The sequence below is a fragment of the Salmo salar genome, unplaced genomic scaffold (genome assembly GCF_905237065.1).
Source record: "Salmo salar unplaced genomic scaffold, Ssal_v3.1, whole genome shotgun sequence".
In the NCBI taxonomy this organism is placed as follows: Eukaryota; Metazoa; Chordata; class Actinopteri; order Salmoniformes; family Salmonidae; genus Salmo; species Salmo salar.
In genome coordinates, this window is record NW_025550857.1 from 222,600 (window position 1) to 243,554 (window position 20,955).

The 20,955-nt window shown below is 48.3% G+C and overlaps 1 protein-coding gene and 1 long non-coding RNA gene across 4 annotated transcripts in view; both read left to right on the forward strand.

Annotated features, from left to right (window-relative positions):
• LOC106593769 (F-box only protein 7) overlaps positions 1-17,797 on the forward strand; it is a 30,202-nt gene extending 12,405 nt beyond the window's left edge. For 2 of the 3 annotated variants that reach the window (XM_045713970.1, XM_045713971.1), the window contains 5 exons: positions 2,897-2,980; positions 6,180-6,275; positions 8,468-8,644; positions 11,440-11,483; positions 17,015-17,797. In XM_045713970.1, the coding sequence (XP_045569926.1) occupies positions 2,897-2,980; positions 6,180-6,275; positions 8,468-8,644; positions 11,440-11,483; positions 17,015-17,332 (719 nt within the window). In that variant the 3' untranslated portion in view covers positions 17,333-17,797. Of the gene's footprint in view, positions 1-2,896; positions 2,981-6,179; positions 6,276-8,467; positions 8,645-11,439; positions 11,484-11,566; positions 11,632-17,014 lie in introns of all 3 variants that reach the window. The other variant, XM_045713972.1, reaches the window with a different exon arrangement.
• A 103-nt stretch (positions 17,798-17,900) lies between these two features.
• Positions 17,901-19,266, forward strand: LOC123740066 (uncharacterized). Its single transcript, XR_006768123.1, has 2 exons — positions 17,901-17,963; positions 18,717-19,266. It is a non-coding gene; the product is annotated as an uncharacterized lncRNA (long non-coding RNA).
• The last annotated feature ends 1,689 nt before the right edge of the window (positions 19,267-20,955 follow it).

The window sequence follows — 20,955 nt, forward strand, 5'->3', positions numbered from 1 at the left end:
CCATCTGGAAGGGCTATAGGGGGCCATCTGGAAGGGCTATAGGGCTCTATAGGGCGCCATCTGGAAGGGCTATAGGGGGCCATCTGGAAGGGCTATAGGGGGCCATCTGGAAGGGCTATAGGGGGCCATCTGGAAGGGCTATAGGGGGCCATCTGGAAGGGCTATAGGGGCCATCTGGAAGGGCTATAGGGCTCTATAGGGGGCCATCTGGAAGGGCTATAGGGGGCCATCTGGAAGGGCTATAGGGGGCCATCTGGAAGGGCTATAGGGGGCCATCTGGAAGGGCTATAGGGGGCCATCTGGAAGGACCATAGGGGGCCATCTGGAAGGACTATAGGGGGCCATCTGGAAGGGCTATAGGGGGCCATCTGGAAGGGCTATAGGGGGCCATCTGGAAGGGCTATAGGGGGCCATCTGGAAGGGCTATAGGGGGCCATCTGGAAGGGCTATAGGGGGCCATCTGGAAGGGCTATAGGGGGCCATCTGGAAGGGCCATAGGGGGCCATCTGGAAGGGCTATAGGGGGCCATCTGGAAGGGCTATAGGGGGCCATCTGGAAGGGCTATAGGGGCCATCTGGAAGGACCATAGGGGGCCATCTGGAAGGGCTATAGGGGGCCATCTGGAAGGGCTATAGGGCTCTATAGGGTGCCATCTGGAAGGGCTATAGGGCTCTATAGGGCGCCATCTGGAAGGGCTATAGGGGGCCATCTGGAAGGGCTATAGGGGGCCATCTGGAAGGGCTATAGGGCTCTATAGGGGGCCATCTGGAAGGGCCATAGGGGGCCATCTGGAAGGGCTATAGGGGGCCATCTGGAAGGGCTATAGGGGCCATCTGGAAGGGCTATAGGGGGCCATCTGGAAGGGCCATAGGGGGCCATCTGGAAGGGCTATAGGGGGCCATCTGGAAGGGCTATAGGGGGCCATCTGGAAGGGCTATAGGGGCCATCTGGAAGGGCTATAGGGGGCCATCTGGAAGGACTATAGGGGGCCATCTGGAAGGGCTATAGGGGGCCATCTGGAAGGGCTATAGGGGGCCATCTGGAAGGGCTATAGGGCTCTATAGGGCGCCATCTGGAAGGGCTATAGGGGGCCATCTGGAAGGGCTATAGGGGGCCATCTGGAAGGGCTATAGGGGGCCATCTGGAAGGGCTATAGGGGCCATCTGGAAGGGCTATAGGGCTCTATAGGGGGCCATCTGGAAGGGCTATAGGGGGCCATCTGGAAGGGCTATAGGGGGCCATCTGGAAGGGCTATAGGGGGCCATCTGGAAGGGCTATAGGGCGCCATCTGGAAGGGCTATAGGGGGCCATCTGGAAGGGCTATAGGGGGCCATCTGGAAGGGCTATAGGGGGCCATCTGGAAGGACTATAGGGGGCCATCTGGAAGGGCTATAGGGGCCATCTGGAAGGACTATAGGGGGCCATCTGGAAGGGCTATAGGGGGCCATCTGGAAGGGCTATAGGGGCCATCTGGAAGAACTATAGGGGGCCATCTGGAAGGGCTATAGGGGGCCATCTGGAAGGGCTATAGGGGGGCCATCTGGAAGGGCTATAGGGGGCCATCTGGAAGGACTATAGGGGGCCATCTGGAAGGGCTATAGGGGGCCATCTGGAAGGACCATAGGGGGCCATGTGGAAGGGCTATAGGGCGCCATCTGGAAGGGCTATAGGGGCCATCTGGAAGGGCTATAGGGGCCATCTGGAAGGGCTATAGGGGGCCATCTGGAAGGGCTATAGGGGGCCATCTGGAAGGGCTATAGGGGGCCATCTGGAAGGGCTATAGGGGCCATCTGGAAGGGCTATAGGGGGCCATCTGGAAGGGCTATAGGGGGCCATCTGGAAGGGCTATAGGGGGCCATCTGGAAGGGCTATAGGGGGCCATCTGGAAGGGCTATAGGGGGCCATCTGGAAGGGCTATAGGGGCCATCTGGAAGGGCTATAGGGGGGCCATCTGGAAGGACTATAGGGGCCATCTGGAAGGGCTATAGGGGGCCATCTGGAAGGGCTATAGGGGGCCATCTGGAAGGGCTATAGGGGGCCATCTGGAAGGGCTATAGGGGGCCATCTGGAAGGGCTATAGGGGGCCATCTGGAAGGGCTATAGGGGGCCATCTGGAAGGGCTATAGGGGCCATCTGGAAGGGCTATAGGGGGCCATCTGGAAGGACTATATGGCTCTATAGGGGGCCATCTGGAAGGGCTATAGGGGGCCATCTGGAAGGGCTATAGGGGGCCATCTGGAAGGACCATAGGGGGCCATCTGGAAGGGCTATAGGGGGCCATCTGGAAGGGCTATAGGGCGCCATCTGGAAGGGCTATAGGGGGCCATCTGGAAGGGCTATAGGGGGCCATCTGGAAGGGCTATAGGGGGCCATCTGGAAGGGCTATAGGGGGCCATCTGGAAGGGCTATAGGGGGCCATCTGGAAGGGCTATAGGGCTCTAGGGGGCCATCTGGAAGGACCATAGGGGGCCATCTGGAAGGGCTATAGGGGGCCATCTGGAAGGGCTATAGGGGGCCATCTGGAAGGGCTATAGGGGGCCATCTGGAAGGACTATAGGGGACCATCTGGAAGGACTATAGGGGGCCATCTGGAAGGGCCATAGGGGGCCACCTGGAAGGGCTATAGGGGACCATCTGGAAGGGCTATAGGGGGCCATCTGGAAGGGCTATAGGGGGCCATCTGGAAGGGCTATAGGGGGCCATCTGGAAGGGCTATAGGGCTCTATAGGGGGCCATCTGGAAGGACTATAGGGGCCATCTGGAAGGGCTATAGGGGGCCATCTGGAAGGGCAGTCTCAGTGTTTTCCATAGCTATATGTTTGATCCATCTCTGATTATCGTTATTGATCTGACCGGTTTCCCCCCTGATTGATTGTTATCTTGCTCCCCTCTGCAGCCACCCTGAAGGTGAAGCAGCAGGTGGAAACAGTGAGGAAACTGTCGCTGAAACCCTCCACCTATGTGACTGACCAGTGGACAGGTTAGTGTGACTGACCAGTGGACAGGTTAGTGTGACTGACCAGTGGACAGGTTAGTGTGACTGACCAGTGGACAGGTTAGTGTGACTGACCAGTGGACAGGTTAGTGTGACTGACCAGTGGACAGGTTAGTGTGACTGACCAGTGGACAGGTTATGTGACTGACCAGTGGACAGGTTAGTGTGACTGACCAGTGGACAGGTTAGTGTGACTGACCAGTGGACAGGTTAGTGTGACTGACCAGTGGACAGGTTAGTGTGACTGACCAGTGGACAGGTTAGTGTGACTGACCAGTGGACAGGTTAGTGTGACTGACCAGTGGACAGGTTAGTGTGTGTGACTGGTGACTGACCAGTGGACAGGTTAGTGTGACTGACCAGTGGACAGGTTAGTGTGACTGACCAGTGGACAGGTTAGTGTGACTGACCAGTGGACAGGTTAGTGTGACTGACCAGTGGACAGGTTAGTGTGACTGACCAGTGGACAGGTTAGTGTGACTGACCAGTGGACAGGTTAGTGTGACTGACCAGTGGACAGGTTACTGTGACTGACCAGTGGACAGGTTAGTGTGACTGACCAGTGGACAGGTTACTGTGACTGACCAGTGGACAGGTTAGTGTGACTGACCAGTGGACAGGTTAGTGTGACTGACCAGTGGACAGGTTAGTGTGACTGACCAGTGGACAGGTTAGTGTGACTGACCAGTGGACAGGTTAGTGTGTGTTAATCTACAGGTGGTTGTCTGTCCTGTTCCAGGTGATAGTGTCTGTTCTGTCTGTCCTGTTCCAGGTGATAGTGTCTGTTCTGTCTGTCCTGTTCCAGGTGATAGTGTCTGTCCTGTTCCAGGTGATAGTGTCTGTCCTGTTCCAGGTGATAGTGTCTGTTCTGTTCCAGGTGATAGTGTCTGTTCTGTCTGTCCTGTTCCAGGTGATAGTGTATGTCCTGTTCCAGGTGACAGTGTCTGTTGTCTGTCCTGTTCCAGGTGCTGGTGTCTGTCCTGTTCCAGGTGATTGTGTCTGTTCTGTCTGTCCTGTTCCAGGTGATAGTGTCTGTTCTGTCTGTCCTGTTCCAGGTGATAGTGTCTGTCCTGTTCCAGGTGATAGTGTCTGTCCTGTTCCAGGTTATAGTGTCTGTCCTGTTCCAGGTGATAGTGTCTGTCCTGTTCCAGGTGTAAGTGTCTGTCATGTTCCAGGTGATAGTGTCTGTCCTGTTCCAGGTGATAGTGTCTGTTCTGTCTGTCCTGTTCCAGGTGATAGTGTCTGTCCTGTTCCAGGTGATATTGTCTGTTCTGTTCCAGGTGATAGTGTCTGTTCTGTCTGTCCTGTTCCAGGTCATAGTGTATGTCCTGTTCCAGGTGATAGTGTATGTCCTGTTCCAGGTAGTAGTGTCTGTTCTGTCTGTCCTGTTCCAAGTGATAGTGTCTATTCTGTCTGTCCTGTTCCAGGTAGTAGTGTCTGTCCTGTTCCAGGTTATAGTGTCTTTCCTGTTCCAGGTGAAAGTGTCTGTCCTGTTCCAGGTGATAGTGTCTGTCCTGTTCCAGGTAATAGTGTCTGTTCTGTCTGTCCTGTTCCAGGTGATAGTGTCTGTTCTGTCTGTCCTGTTCCAGGTGACAGTGTCTGTTCTGTCTGTCCTGTTCCAGGTGATAGTGTATGTTCTGTTCCAGGTGATAGTGTCTGTCCTGTTCCAGGTGATAGTGTCTGTTCTGTCTGTCCTGTTCCAGGTAGTAGTGTCTGTCCTGTTCCAGGTTATAGTGTCTGTCCTGTTCCAGGTGATAGTGTCTGTCCTGTTCCAGGTGATAGTGTCTGTCATGTTCCAGGTGATAGTGTCTGTCCTGTTCCAGGTGATAGTGTCTGTTCTGTCTGTCCTGTTCCAGGTGATAGTGTCTGTCCTGTTCCAGGTGATAGTGTCTGTTCTGTCTGTCCTGTTCCAGGTCATAGTGTATGTCCTGTTCCAGGTAGTAGTGTCTGTCCTGTTCCAGGTGATATTGTCTGTTCTGTTCCAGGTGATAGTGTCTGTTCTGTCTGTCCTGTTCCAGGTCATAGTGTATGTCCTGTTCCAGGTGATAGTGTATGTCCTGTTCCAGGTAGTAGTGTCTGTTCTGTCTGTCCTGTTCCAAGTGATAGTGTCTATTCTGTCTGTCCTGTTCCAGGTAGTAGTGTCTGTCCTGTTCCAGGTTATAGTGTCTTTCCTGTTCCAGGTGAAAGTGTCTGTCCTGTTCCAGGTGATAGTGTCTGTCCTGTTCCAGGTAATAGTGTCTGTTCTGTCTGTCCTGTTCCAGGTGATAGTGTCTGTTCTGTCTGTCCTGTTCCAGGTGACAGTGTCTGTTCTGTCTGTCCTGTTCCAGGTGATAGTGTATGTTCTGTTCCAGGTGATAGTGTCTGTCCTGTTCCAGGTGATAGTGTCTGTTCTGTCTGTCCTGTTCCAGGTGATAGTGTCTGTTCTGTCTGTCCTGTTCCAGGTGATAGTGTCTGTCCTGTTCCAGGTGATAGTGTCTGTTCTGTCTGTCCTGTTCCAGGTAGTAGTGTCTGTCCTGTTCCAGGTTATAGTGTCTGTCCTGTTCCAGGTGATAGTGTCTGTCCTGTTCCAGGTGATAGTGTCTGTCATGTTCCAGGTGATAGTGTCTGTCCTGCTCCAGGTAATAGTGTCCGTTCTGTCTGTTCTGTTCCAGGTGATAGTGTCTGTCCTGTTCCAGGTGATAGTGTCTGTCCTGTTCCAGGTGATATTGTCTGTTCTGTTCCAGGTGGTAGTGTCTGTTCTGTCTGTCCTGTTCCAGGGGATAGTGTCTGTTCTGTTCCAGGTGGTAGTGTCTGTTCTGTCTGTCCTGTTCCAGGTGATAGTGTCTGTCCTGTTCCAGGTGATAGTGTCTGTCCTGTTCCAGGTGATAGTGTCTGTCCTGTTCCAGGTGATAGTGTCTGTCCTGTTCCAGGTGATAGTGTCTGTTCTGTTCCAGGTGATAGTGTCTGTTCTGTCTGTCCTGTTCCAGGTGATAGTGTCTGTCATGTTCCAGGTGATAGTGTCTGTTCTGTTCCAGGTGATAGTGTCTGTCCTGTTCCAGGTGATAGTGTCTGTTCTGTCTGTCCTGTTCCAGGTGATAGTGTCTGTCATGTTCCAGGTGATAGTGTCTGTCCTGTTCCAGGTGATAGTGTCTGTTCTGTCTGTCCTGTTCCAGGTAATAGTTCTGTTCTGTCTGTCCTGTTCCAGGTGACAGCGCAGCGGCCGTCTACACAGAGCTGAGGAAGTTGTCCCGGGTCTTCAAAGACCAGCTGGTGTATCCTCTGATAGCTTCAGCCAGAGAAGGTACTGGGATGTAGATATATAGTACTGTTATTAAATATATAGTACTGGGATGTAGATATGTAGTACTGTTATTAAATAAATAGTACTGGGATGTAGATATATAGTACTGTTATTAAATAAATAGTACTGGGATATAGATATATAGTACTGTTATTAATAAATATATAGTACTGGGATGTAGATATGTAGTACTGTTATTAATAAATATATAGTACTGGGATGTAGAAATATAGTACTGTTATTAAATAAATAGTACTGGGATATAGATATATAGTACTGTTATTAATAAATATATAGTACTGGGATGTAGATATGTAGTAATGTTATTAATAAATATATAGTACTGGGATGTAGAAATATAGTACTGTTATTAATAAATATATAGTACTGGGATGTAGAAATATAGTACTGTTATTAAATAAATAGTACTGGGATGTAGATATGTAGTACTGTTAAGTAATAAATAGTACTGGGATGTAGATATATAGTACTGTTATTAAATAAATAGTACTGGGATATAGATATATAGTACTGTTATTAATAAATATATAGTACTGGGATGTAGATATGTAGTACTGTTATTAATAAATATATAGTACTGGGATGTAGAAATATAGTACTGTTATTAAATAAATAGTACTGGGATGTAGAAATATAGTACTGTTATTAAGTAATAAATAGTACTGGGATGTAGATATGTAGTACTGTTATTAAGACATAAATAGTACTGGGATGTAGATATATAGTACTGTTATTAAATAAATAGTACTGGGATGTAGATATATAGTACTGTTAAGTAATAAATAGTACTGGGATGTAGATATGTAGTACTGTTTTTAAGTAATAAATAGTACTGGGATGTAGATATATAGTACTGTTATTAAATAAATAGTACTGGGATGTAGATATGTAGTACTGTTAAGTAATAAATAGTACTGGGATGTAGATATCTAGTACTGTTATTAAGAAGGAAATATCTGGAAATATGACATTGGTCTCTCAGATCTCACTGCAATCATTTAAAATCATTGAATAGCATATGTAAATGACCAATTAATTTAATTAATTGGGTAATTACCAATGTGTCAAATCCATTACTCTCTGTCTCCCCCTGGTGTCTGGTGGTGGTATAACAGCCATGGCCCTACCAGCAGTGTTGTAACTATCTATCTCTCTGTATTGTGACTCTCTGTCTCCCCCCCTGTTGTCTGGTGGTGGTATAACAGCCATGGTCCTACCAGCAGTGTTGTAACTATCTATCTCTCTGTATTGTGACTCTCTGTCTCCCCCTGGTGTCTGGTGGTGGTATAACAGCCATGGTCCTACCAGCAGTGTTGTAACTATCTATCTCTCTGTATTGTGACTCTCTGTCTCCCCCTGTTGTCTGGTGGTGGTATAACAGCCATGGTCCTACCAGCAGTGTTGTAACTATCTATCTCTCTGTATTGTGACTCTCTGTCTCCCCCTGGTGTCTGGGGGTGGTATAACAGCCATGGTCCTACCAGCAGTGTTGTAACTATCTATCTCTCAGTATTGTGACTCTCTGTCTCCCCCTGGTGTCTGGTGGTGGTATAACAGCCATGGTCCTACCAGCAGTGTTGTAACTATCTATCTCTCTGTATTGTGACTGTCTGTCTCCCCCTGGTGTCTGGTGGTGGTATAACAGCCATGGTCCTACCAGCAGTGTTGTAACTATCTATCTCTCTGTATTGTGACTGTCTGTCTCCCCCTGTTGTCTGGTGGTGGTATAACAGCCATGGTCCTACCAGCAGTGTTGTAACTATCTATCTCTCTGTATTGTGACTGTCTGTCTCCCCCTGTTGTCTGGTGGTGGTATAACAGCCATGGTCCTACCAGCAGTGTTGTAACTATCTATCTCTCTGTATTGTGACTCTCTGTCTCCCCCTGGTGTCTGGTGGTGGTATAACAGCCATGGTCCTACCAGCAGTGTTGTAACTATCTATCTCTCTGTATTGTGACTCTCTGTCTCCCCCTGTTGTCTGGTGGTGGTATAACAGCCATGGTCCTACCAGCAGTGTTGTAACTATCTATCTCTCTGTATTGTGACTCTCTGTCTCCCCCTGGTGTCTGGTGGTGGTATAACAGCCATGGTCCTACCAGCAGTGTTGTAACTATCTATCTCTCTGTATTGTGACTCTGTCTCCCCCTGGTGTCTGGTGGTGGTATAACAGCCATGGCCCTGCCAGCAGTGTTTGGCCTGCCAGTCCTTCCTCCAGAGCTGTTACTGAGGGTGCTGAGACTGCTGGATGTCTCCTCTCTCCTGGCCCTCTCCTCGGTCAACAGGCACCTCCACCAGACCACCACAGACCCGGCTCTCTGGAGACATCTCTACCGCCGAGACTTCAGGGGTAGGACGAGCACGCGCACACACACACACACGGATATATTTATAAACACACATAAAAGACAGGTCTCTCTGGTCTATCTGGAGGTCTCTCTGGTCTATCTGGAGGTCTCTGGTCTGTCTGGAGGTCTCTGGTCTGTCTGGTCTCTCTGGTCTGTCTGGAGGTCTCTGGTCTATCTGGAGGTCTCTGGTCTATCTGGAGGTCTCTGGTCTGTCTGGAGGTCTCTGGTCTCTCTGGAGGTCTCTGGTCTGTCTGGAGGTCTCTCTGGTCTATCTGGAGGTCTCTGGTCTGTCTGGAGGTCTCTGGTCTGTCTGGAGGTCTCTGGTCTATCTGGAGGTCTCTGGTCTGTCTGGAGGTCTCTGGTCTGTCTGGAGGTCTCTGGTCTATCTGGAGGTCTCTGGTCTATCTGGAGGTCTCTGGTCTGTCTGGTCTCTCTGGTCTATCTGGAGGTCTCTGGTCTGTCTGGTCTCTCTGGTCTGTCTGGAGGTCTCTGGTCTGTCTGGTCTCTCTGGTCTGTCTGGTCTCTCTGGTCTGTCTGGAGGTCTCTGGTCTGTCTGGAGGTCTCTGGTCTGTCTGGAGGTCTCTGGTCTGTCTGGAGGTCTCTGGTCTGTCTGGAGGTCTCTGGTCTGTCTGGAGGTCTCTGGTCTGTCTGGAGGTCTCTGGTCTATCTGGAGGTCTCTGGTCTGTCTGGAGGTCTCTGGTCTATCTGGAGGTCTCTCTGGTCTATCTGGAGGTCTCTCTGGTCTATCTGGAGGTCTCTGGTCTGTCTGGAGGCCTCTGGTCTGTCTGGAGGTCTCTGGTCTGTCTGGAGGTCTCTGGTCTGTCTGGAGGTCTCTGGTCTGTCTGGAGGTCTCTGGCCTGTCTGGATGTCTCTCTGGTCTGTCTGGAGGTCTCTGGTCTGTCTGGTCTCTCTGGTCTGTCTGGAGGTCTCTGGTCTGTCTGGAGGTCTCTGGCCTGTCTGGATGTCTCTCTGGTCTGTCTGGAGGTCTCTGGTCTGTCTGGTCTCTCTGGCCTGTCTGGAGGTCTCTAGTCTATCTGGAGGTCTCTGGTCTGTCTGGAGGTCTCTGGTCTGTCTGGAGGTCTCTGGTCTGTCTGGAGGTCTCTGGTCTGTCTGGTCTCTCTGGTCTGTCTGGAGGTCTCTGGTCTATCTGGAGGTCTCTGGTCTATCTGGAGGTCTCTGGTCTGTCTGGAGGTCTCTGGTCTATCTGGAGGTCTCTGGTCTGTCTGGAGGTCTCTGGTCTGTCTGGAGGTCTCTGGTCTGTCTGGATGTCTCTCTGGTCTATCTGGAGGTCTCTCTGGTCTGTCTGGAGGTCTCTGGTCTGTCTGGTCTCTCTGGTCTGTCTGGAGGTCTCTGGTCTGTCTGGAGGTCTCTGGTCTGTCTGGAGGTCTCTGGTCTGTCTGGAGGTCTCTGGTCTGTCTGGAGGTCTCTGGTCTGTCTGGAGGTCTCTGGTCTGTCTGGAGGTCTCTGGTCTGTCTGGTCTCTCTGGTCTATCTGGAGGTCTCTGGTCTATCTGGAGGTCTCTGGTCTGTCTGGAGGTCTCTGGTCTGTCTGGAGGTCTCTGGTCTGTCTGGAGGTCTCTGGTCTGTCTGGTCTCTCTGGTCTGTCTGGAGGTCTCTGGTCTATCTGGAGGTCTCTGGTCTATCTGGAGGTCTCTGGCCTGTCTGGAGGTCTCTGGTCTGTCTGGTCTCTCTGGTCTGTCTGGTCTCTCTGGTCTGTCTGGAGGTCTCTGGTCTATCTGGAGGTCTCTGGTCTGTCTGGTCTCTCTGGTCTGTCTGGAGGTCTCTGGTCTATCTGGGTAAGAGTCTCTGTTAAATGACTGAAATGTAAAGAGAAATTGATGTTATGCCACAATATGTAGCTTCTCTCAAATGGTGTGTTGTGATTCATTGACAGTCTGATTCTACACGTCAGAGCAGAGCCAGGACTGTTCTCCTGAGACCTGTCTGTCTGTATTAAAGAGATGTTTAGTTTCTACATCGTCAGAGCAGAGCCAGGACTGTTCTCCTGAGACCTGTCTGTCTGTATTAAAGAGATGTTTAGTTTCTACACGTCAGAGCAGAGCCAGGACTGTTCTCCTGAGACCTGTCTGTCTGTATTAAAGAGATGTTTAGTTTCTACACGTCAGAGCAGAGTCAGGACTGTTCTCCTGAGACCTGTCTGTCTGTATTAAAGAGATGTTTAGTTTCTACACGTCAGAGCAGAGCCAGGACTGTTCTCCTGAGACCTGTCTGTCTGTATTAAAGAGATGTTTAGTTTCTACACGTCAGAGCAGAGCCAGGACTGTTCTCCTGAGACCTGTCTGTCTGTATTAAAGATATGTTTAGTTTCTACACGTCAGAGCAGAGCCAGGACTGTTCTCCTGAGACCTGTCTGTCTGTATTAAAGATATGTTTAGTTTCTACACGTCAGAGCAGAGCCAGGACTGTTCTCCTGAGACCTGTCTGTCTGTATTAAAGAGATGTTTAGTTTCTACACGTCAGAGCAGAGCCAGGACTGTTCTCCTGAGACCTGTCTGTCTGTATTAAAGAGATGTTTAGTTTCTACACGTCAGAGCAGAGCCAGGACTGTTCTCCTGAGACCTGTCTGTCTGTATTAAAGAGATGTTTAGTTTCTACACGTCAGAGCAGAGCCAGGACTGTTCTCCTGAGACCTGTCTGTCTGTATTAAAGAGATGTTTAGTTTCTACACGTCAGAGCAGAGCCAGGACTGTTCTCCTGAGACCTGTCTGTCTGTATTAAAGAGATGTTTAGTTATTGAGTGTATATTGTCTGATGGAGATTTGTTATTTGACTTGCAGACTGCCAAGACCTCAGCCGAGACGGAGGCACTCAGTGGAAAGAGGTGAGTCAGGTCCTAGTGCTCTATAAATATATATATATATTGACTATGCTCTTTAAACACATGTCTATGTCCTGGTTTAAAAGGGTTTGGTGTGTCTCAGCTGAATTTATTCTGTTGCTCATCATCCCTGGAATCAACCCCACAGACAGTAAGTCTCTGTTCATTAGTGACCTGCTTTTAGAAATCAATAAAACTACAATCTGACTTTATTAATAAAACCCCAGCTACAGTCTGACGTTAATAAAACCCCGGCTACAATCTGACGTTATTAATAAAACCCCAGCTACAATCTGACGTTAATAAAACCCCAGCTACAGTCTGACGTTAATAAACCCCCAGCTACAGTCTGACGTTAATAAAACCCCCAGCTACAATCTGACGTTAATAAAACCCCAGCTACAATCTGACGTTATTAATAAACCCCCCAGCTACAGTCTGACGTTAATAAACCCCCAGCTACAGTCTGACGTTAATAAAACCCCAGCTACAATCTGACGTTAATAAAACCCCAGCTACAGTCTGACGTTAATAAAACCCCAGCTACAGTCTGACGTTAATAAAACCCCAGCTACAATCTGACGTTAATAAAACCCCAGCTACAGTCTGACGTTAATAAAACCCCAGCTACAATCTGACGTTAATAAAATCCCAGCTACAATCTGACGTTAATAAAACCCCAGCTACAATCTGACGTTAATAAAACCCCAGCTACAATCTGACTTTATTAATAAAACCCCAGCTACAATCTGACGTTAATAAAACCCCAGCTACAATCTGACGTTAATAAAACCCCAGCTACAATCTGACGTTATTAAAACCCCCAGCTACAATCTGACGTTAATAAAACCCCAGCTACAGTCTGGCGTTAATAAAACCCCAGCTACAATCTGACGTTAATAAAACCCCCAGCTACAATCTGGCGTTAATAAAACCCCAGCTACAATCTGACGTTAATAAAACCCCAGCTACAGTCTGACGTTAATAAAACCCCAGCTACAATCTGACGTTAATAAAACCCCCAGCTACAATCTGACGTTAATAAAACCCCAGCTACAATCTGACGTTAATAAAACCCCAGCTACAGTCTGACGTTAATAAAACCCCAGCTACAATCTGACGTTAATAAAACCCCAGCTAGAATCTGACGTTAATAAAACCCCAGCTACAGTCTGACGTTAATAAAACCCCAGCTACAATCTGACGTTAATAAAACCCCCAGCTACAGTCTGACGTTAATAAAACCCCAGCTACAATCTGACGTTAATAAAACCCCCAGCTACAGTCTGACGTTAATAAAACCCCAGCTACAATCTGACGTTAATAAAACCCCAGCTACAATCTGACGTTATTAATAAAACCCCAGCTACAATCTGACGTTAATAAAACCCCAGCTACAGTCTGACGTTAATAAAACCCCAGCTACAGTCTGACGTTAATAAAACCCCAGCTACAATCTGACGTTAATAAAACCCCAGCTACAATCTGACGTTAATAAAACCCCGGCTACAATCTGACGTTAATAAAACCCCAGCTACAATCTGACGTTATTAATAAACCCCCCAGCTACAGTCTGACGTTAATAAACCCCCAGCTACAGTCTGACGTTAATAAAACCCCAGCTACAATCTGACGTTAATAAAACCCCAGCTACAGTCTGACGTTAATAAAACCCCAGCTACAGTCTGACGTTAATAAAACCCCAGCTACAGTCTGACGTTAATAAAACCCCAGCTACAATCTGACGTTAATAAAACCCCAGCTACAGTCTGACGTTAATAAAACCCCAGCTACAATCTGACGTTAATAAAACCCCAGCTACAATCTGACGTTAATAAAACCCCAGCTACAATCTGACGTTAATAAAACCCCAGCTACAATCTGACTTTATTAATAAAACCCCAGCTACAATCTGACGTTAATAAAACCCCAGCTACAATCTGACGTTATTAAAACCCCCAGCTACAATCTGACGTTAATAAAACCCCAGCTACAGTCTGACGTTAATAAAACCCCAGCTACAATCTGACGTTAATAAAACCCCCAGCTACAATCTGACGTTAATAAAACCCCAGCTACAATCTGACGTTAATAAAACCCCAGCTACAGTCTGACGTTAATAAAACCCCAGCTACAATCTGACGTTAATAAAACCCCCAGCTACAATCTGACGTTAATAAAACCCCAGCTACAATCTGACGTTAATAAAACCCCAGCTACAGTCTGACGTTAATAAAACCCCAGCTACAATCTGACGTTAATAAAACCCCAGCTAGAATCTGACGTTAATAAAACCCCAGCTACAGTCTGACGTTAATAAAACCCCAGCTACAATCTGACGTTAATAAAACCCCCAGCTACAGTCTGACGTTAATAAAACCCCAGCTACAATCTGACGTTAATAAAACCCCCAGCTACAGTCTGACGTTAATAAAACCCCAGCTACAATCTGACGTTAATAAAACCCCAGCTACAATCTGACGTTATTAATAAAACCCCAGCTACAATCTGACGTTAATAAAACCCCAGCTACAGTCTGACGTTAATAAAACCCCAGCTACAGTCTGACGTTAATAAAACCCCAGCTACAATCTGACGTTAATAAAACCCCAGCTACAATCTGACGTTAATAAAACCCCGGCTACAATCTGACGTTAATAAAACCCCAGCTACAATCTGACGTTAATAAAACCCCAGCTACAATCTGACGTTAATAAAACCCCCAGCTACAGTCTGACGTTAATAAAACCCCAGCTACAATCTGACGTTAATAAAACCCCAGCTACAATCTGACGTTATTAATAAAACCCCAGCTACAATCTGACGTTAATAAAACCCCAGCTACAGTCTGACGTTAATAAAACCCCAGCTACAGTCTGACGTTAATAAAACCCCAGCTACAATCTGACGTTAATAAAACCCCAGCTACAATCTGACGTTAATAAAACCCCGGCTACAGTCTGACGTTAATAAAACCCCAGCTACAATCTGACGTTATTAATAAAACCCCAGCTACAATCTGACGTTAATAAAACCCCAGCTACAATCTGACGTTAATAAAACCCCAGCTACAATCTGACGTTAATAAAACCCCGGCTACAGTCTGACGTTAATAAAACCCCAGCTACAATCTGACGTTATTAATAAAACCCCAGCTACAATCTGACGTTAATAAAACCCCAGCTACAATCTGACGTTAATAAAACCCCAGCTACAATCTGACGTTATTAATAAAACCCCAGCTACAGTCTGACGTTAATAAAACCCCCAGCTACAATCTGACGTTAATAAAACCCCAGCTACAGTCTGACGTTAATAAAACCCCAGCTACAGTCTGACGTTAATAAAACCCCCAGCTACAATCTGACGTTAATAAAACCCCAGCTACAGTCTGACGTTAATAAAACCCCAGCTACAGTCTGACGTTAATAAAACCCCCAGCTACAATCTGACGTTAATAAAACCCCAGCTACAGTGTGACGTTAATAAAACCCCCAGCTACAATCTGACGTTATTAAAACCCCAGCTACAATCTGACGTTATTAAAACCCCAGCTACAATCTGACGTTAATAATAAAACCCCAGCTACAATCTGACGTTAATAAAACCCCGGCTACAATCTGACGTTAATAAAACCCCGGCTACAGTCTGACGTTAATAAAACCCCAGCTACAATCTGACGTTATTAATAAAACCCCAGCTACAATCTGACGTTATTAATAAAACCCCCAGCTACAGTCTGACGTTAATAAAACCCCAGCTACAATCTGACGTTAATAAAACCCCAGCTACAATCTGACGTTAATAAAACCCCGGCTACAATCTGACGTTAATAAAACCCCGGCTACAATCTGACGTTAATAAAACCCCAGCTACAATCTGACGTTAATAAAACCCCCAGCTACAGTCTGACGTTAATAAAACCCCAGCTACAATCTGACGTTAATAAAACCCCAGCTACAATCTGACGTTATTAATAAAACCCCAGCTACAATCTGACGTTATTAATAAAACCCCAGCTACAGTCTGACGTTAATAAAACCCCAGCTACAGTCTGACGTTAATAAAACCCCCAGCTACAATCTGACGTTAATAAAACCCCAGCTACAGTCTGACGTTATTAATAAAACCCCAGCTACAGTCTGACGTTAATAAAACCCCAGCTACAATCTGACGTTAATAATAAAACCCCAGCTACAATCTGACGTTAATAAAACCCCAGCTACAGTCTGACGTTAATAAAACCCCAGCTACAATCTGACGTTAATAAAACCCCCAGCTACAATCTGACGTTATTAAAACCCCAGCTACAATCTGACGTTATTAAAACCCCAGCTACAATCTGACGTTAATAATAAAACCCCAGCTACAATCTGACGTTAATAAAACCCCGGCTACAATCTGACGTTAATAAAACCCCGGCTACAGTCTGACGTTAATAAAACCCCGGCTACAATCTGACGTTATTAATAAAACCCCAGCTACAATCTGACGTTATTAATAAAACCCCAGCTACAATCTGACGTTAATAAAACCCCAGCTACAATCTGACGTTAATAAAACCCCAGCTACAATCTGACGTTATTAATAAAACCCCAGCTACAATCTGACGTTAATAAAACCCCAGCTACAATCTGACGTTAATAAAACCCCAGCTACAATCTGACGTTAATAAAACCCCAGCTACAATCTGACGTTAATAAAACCCCAGCTACAATCTGACGTTAATAAAACCCCAGCTACAATCTGACGTTATTAATAAAACCCCAGCTACAATCTGACGTTATTAAAACCCCAGCTACAATCTGACGTTAATAAAACCCCAGCTACAATCTGACGTTAATAAAACCCCCAGCTACAATCTGACGTTATTAAAACCCCAGCTACAATCTGACGTTATTAAAACCCCAGCTACAATCTGACGTTAATAAAACCCCCAGCTACAATCTGACGTTAATAAAACCCCAGCTACAGTCTGACGTTAATAAAACCCCAGCTACAATCTGACGTTATTAAAACCCCAGCTACAATCTGACGTTAATAAAACCCCAGCTACAATCTGACGTTAATAAAACCCCCAGCTACAATCTGACGTTAATAAAACCCCAGCTACAATCTGACGTTATTAAAACCCCAGCTACAATCTGACGTTAATAAAACCCCAGCTACAATCTGACGTTAATAAAAATATCTGTTCATATCAACTCAGCAATTGATGTTAACGACAACAAGTTATGAAATGACATGCTGCTGTAATCACTGGTGCGTCTCAAATGCCCCCCTAATCACTATGGGTTCTGGTCTAAAGTAGTGCACTATATAGGGAATATGGCTCTGGTCTATAGTAGTACACTATATAGGGAATAGGGCTCTGGTCTATAGTAGTGCACTATATAGGGAATAGGGCCCTGGTCTATAGTAGTGCACTATATAGGGAATAGGGCTCTGGTCTATAGTAGTGCACTATATAGGGAATAGGGTTCAATTTGAGACTCAAGCCACTGTCTAACTCTCTGGTACCATTTTAATTTCAGCTCTACAAGAAGAAGTACAAGTGGAGGAGAGAGGCAGCCAGTTACCCCCGCCACATGCCCCGTTACCACCCTGTCCCCCCACCCCTCTACCCCCTCCACCCCCTTCCCAACAACCCCTTCCCCTTCTACCCGCCTGGCATCATCGGTGGGGAGTACGACCAGAGACCCGGCATCCCCGGTGGTATTCTGCCCCGCCCACGCTACGACCCTATTGGTCCGCTCCCAGGTCACGATCCCACAGCAGGAGGGCTGATTGGACGAAGGGGTCTGAGACCTGCTGGGAACCGGCCGGCTGACATCAGAAGAGGGTTCATATGACCCCCCCCCCACCCTGACCAGTGACCTCTAGTGGTGGTGTAGCGGTATGACCACCTCACAGAGAAGCTTAAATAAAACAGAGATGAACGCTAACCCCCATCCAGCCTGCTTATTATCACCCAAACCTCATCCAGGTGTTTTTTTTGTAAACCTTATCCCTGACCCCAAATCAGCTTTAATAGCTCATGTTCTTCTGTGTGTGTGTGTGTGTGTGTGTGTGTGTGTGTGTGTGTGTGTGTGTGTGTGTGTGTGTTTAGTAAGTGATGAGGTAACCTCATACTGATCTGCTATCTTCATTAGATCGCTCTGTTGTTGCAGAGAATGTTGCTGCACAGCAGGAAATGCAAACTTCTAAAAAGTTTTCCTGTTGAGAAACCGGTCAAATTTAAAGATGGCGGATCTGTAGGGGTGCCTGGGGGGATTGAGGTAGCAGATCTGTAGGGGTGCCTGGGGGATTGAGGTAGCAGACCTGTAGGGGTGCCTGGGGGATTGAGGTAGCAGATCTGTAGGGGTGCCTGGGGGATTGAGGTAGCAGATCTGTAGGGGTGCCTGGGGATTGAGGTAGAAAATCTGTAGGGGTGCCTGGGGGGATTGAGGTAGCAGATCTGTAGGGGTGCCTGGGGGGATTGAGGTAGCAGATCTGTAGGGGTACCTGGGGATTGAGGTAGAAGATCTGTAGAGGTGCCTGGGGGATTGAGGTAGCAGACCTGTAGGGGTGCCTGGGGGATTGAGGTAGCAGATCTGTAGGGGTGCCTGGGGGGATTGAGGTAGAAGATCTGTAGGGGTGCCTGGGGGGATTGAGGTAGCAGATCTGTAGGGGTGCCTGGGGGATTGAGGTAGAAGATCTGTAGGGGTGCCTGGGGGGATTGAGGTAGCAGATCTGTAGGGGTGCCTGGGGGATTGAGGTAGCAGATCTGTAGGGGTGCCTGGGGGATTGAGGTAGAAGATCTGTAGGGGTGCCTGGGGATTGAGGTAGAAGATCTGTAGGGGTGCCTGGGGGATTGAGGTAGCAGATCTGTAGGGGTGCCTGGGGGGATTGAGGTAGCAGATCTGTAGGGGTGCCTGGGGGGATTGAGGTAGCAGATCTGTAGGGGTACCTGGGGATTGAGGTAGCAGATCTGTAGGGGTGCCTGGGGATTGACGTAGCAGATCTGTAGGGGTGCCTGGGGGGGATTGAGGTAGCAGATCTGTAGGGGTGCCTGTGATATTGAGGTAGCAGATCTGTAGGGGTACCTGGGGGATTGAGGTAGAAGATCTGTAGGGGTGCCTGGGGGATTGAGGTGGCAGATCTGTAGGGGTGCCTGGGGGGGATTGAGGTAGCAGATCTGTAGGGGTGCCTGTGATATTGAGGTAGCAGATCTGTAGGGGTGCCTGGGGGATTGAGGTAGCAGATCTGTAGGGGTGCCTGGGGGGATTGAGGTAGCAGATCTGTAGGGGTGCCTGGGGGATTGAGGTAGCAGATCTGTAGGGGTGCCTGGGGGATTGAGGTAGAAGATCTGTAGGGGTGCCTGGGGGGATTGAGGTAGCAACTCTGTAGGGGTGCCTGGGGGATTGAGGTAGAAGATCTGTAGGGGTGCCTGGGGGATGGAGGTAGCAGATCTGTAGGGGTGCCTGGGGGGATTGAGGTAGCAGATCTGTAGGGGTGCCTGGGGGGATTGAGGTAGCCGTTTCTATCTTCCACCATTCACTATGAAGACATTTTGTAGAGCACTTGTTTCCCCGCAGACTAAAAGCTTTAAATAAAATGATAAATGGGAATCGACTGGTTTTTAGCTGTGGTCATATTTGAGCCCTCAGTGTCTTTCTGAAAAACAGACTGTTCAGGGACGATTCAATAGTCATGTACACTGAACTAAAATATAAATCTCAACATGTACAAGTGTTGGTCTCTATGTTTCATGAGCTGAAATAAAAGATCCCAGAAATGTTCCATATGCACAAAAAAAACGTATTTCTCAAAAATGTTTGTGCACAACTTTGTTTACATCCTTGTTGGTGAGCGTTTCTCTTTTGCCAAGATAATCCATCCATCTGACAGGTGTGGCATATCAAGAAGCTGATTAAACAGCATGATCATTACACAGGTGCACCTTGTGCTGGGGGGGACAATAAAACGCCACTATAAAATGTGCAGTTTTGTCACAACAACACAATGCCACAGATGTCTCAAGTTTTGAGGGAGAATGCAATTGGCATGTTGACTACAGGAATGTCCACTAGAGCTGTTGGATGTTAATTTCTCTACCATAAGCCGCCTCCAAAGTCGTTTTTGAGAATTTGGAAGTAAGTACAACCGGCCTCACAACCGAAGACCACGTGCGCATGGCGTTGTGTTGATGAGCGGTTTGCTGATGTGAACAGAGTGGCCCCATGGTGGAGGTGGGGTTATGGTATGGGCCCCATGGTGGAGGTGGGGTTATGGTATGGGCCCCATGGTGGAGGTGGGGTTATGGTATGGGCCCCATGGTGGCGGTGGGGTTATGGTATGGGCCCAATGGTGGAGGTGGGGTTATGGTATGGGCCCCATGGTGGGGTTATGGTATGGGCCCCATGGTGGAGGTGGGGTTATGGTTTGGGCCCCATGGTGGAGGTGGGGTTATGGTTTGGGCCCCATGGTGGAGGTGGGGTTATGGTATGGGCCCCATGGTGGAGGTGGGGTTATGGTATGGGCCCCATGGTGGAGGTGGGGTTATGGTATGGGCCCCATGGTGGAGGTGGGGTTATGGTATGGGCCCCATGGTGGAGGTGGGGTTATGGTATGGGCCCCATGGTGGAGGTGGGGTTATGGTATGGGCCCCATGGTGGAGGTGGGGTTATGGTATGGGCCCCATGGTGGAGGTGGGGTTATGGTATGGGCCCCATGGTGGAGGTGGGGTTATGGTATGGGCCCCATGGTGGAGGTGGGGTTATGGTATGGGCCCCATGGTGGCGGTGGGGTTATGGTATGGGCCCCATGGTGGAGGTGGGGTTATGGTATGGGCCCCATGGTGGAGGTGGGGTTATGGTATGGGCCCCATGGTGGAGGTGGGGTTATGGTATGGGCCCCATGGTGGAGGTGGGGTTATGGTATGGGCCCCATGGTGGAGGTGGGGTTATGGTATGGGCCCCATGGTGGAGGTGGGGTTATGGTATGGGCCCCATGGTGGAGGTGGGGTTATGGTTTGGGCCCCATGGTGGAGGTGGGGTTATGGTTTGGGCCCCATGGTGGAGGTGGGGTTATGGTATGGGCCCCATGGTGGCGGTGGGGTTATGGTATGGGCCCCATGGTGGAGGTGGGGTTATGGTATGGGCCCCATGGTGGAGGTGGGGTTATGGTATGGGCCCCATGGTGGAGGTGGGGTTATGGTATGGGCCCCATTGTGGAGGTGGGGTTATGGTATGGGCCCCATGGTGGAGGTGGGGTTTATGGTATGGGCCCCGTTGTTGTGCCATTCACCCTCCTCCATCACCTCATGTTTCAGCATGATAATGCCGCAAGGATCTGTACACAATTCCTGGAAGCTGAAAATCTCCCAGTTCTTCTATGACCTGCATACTCACCAGACATGTCACCCCATTGAGCATGTTTGGGATGCTCTGGATCGACGTGTACTACAACATGTTCCAGTTCCTGCCCAATATCC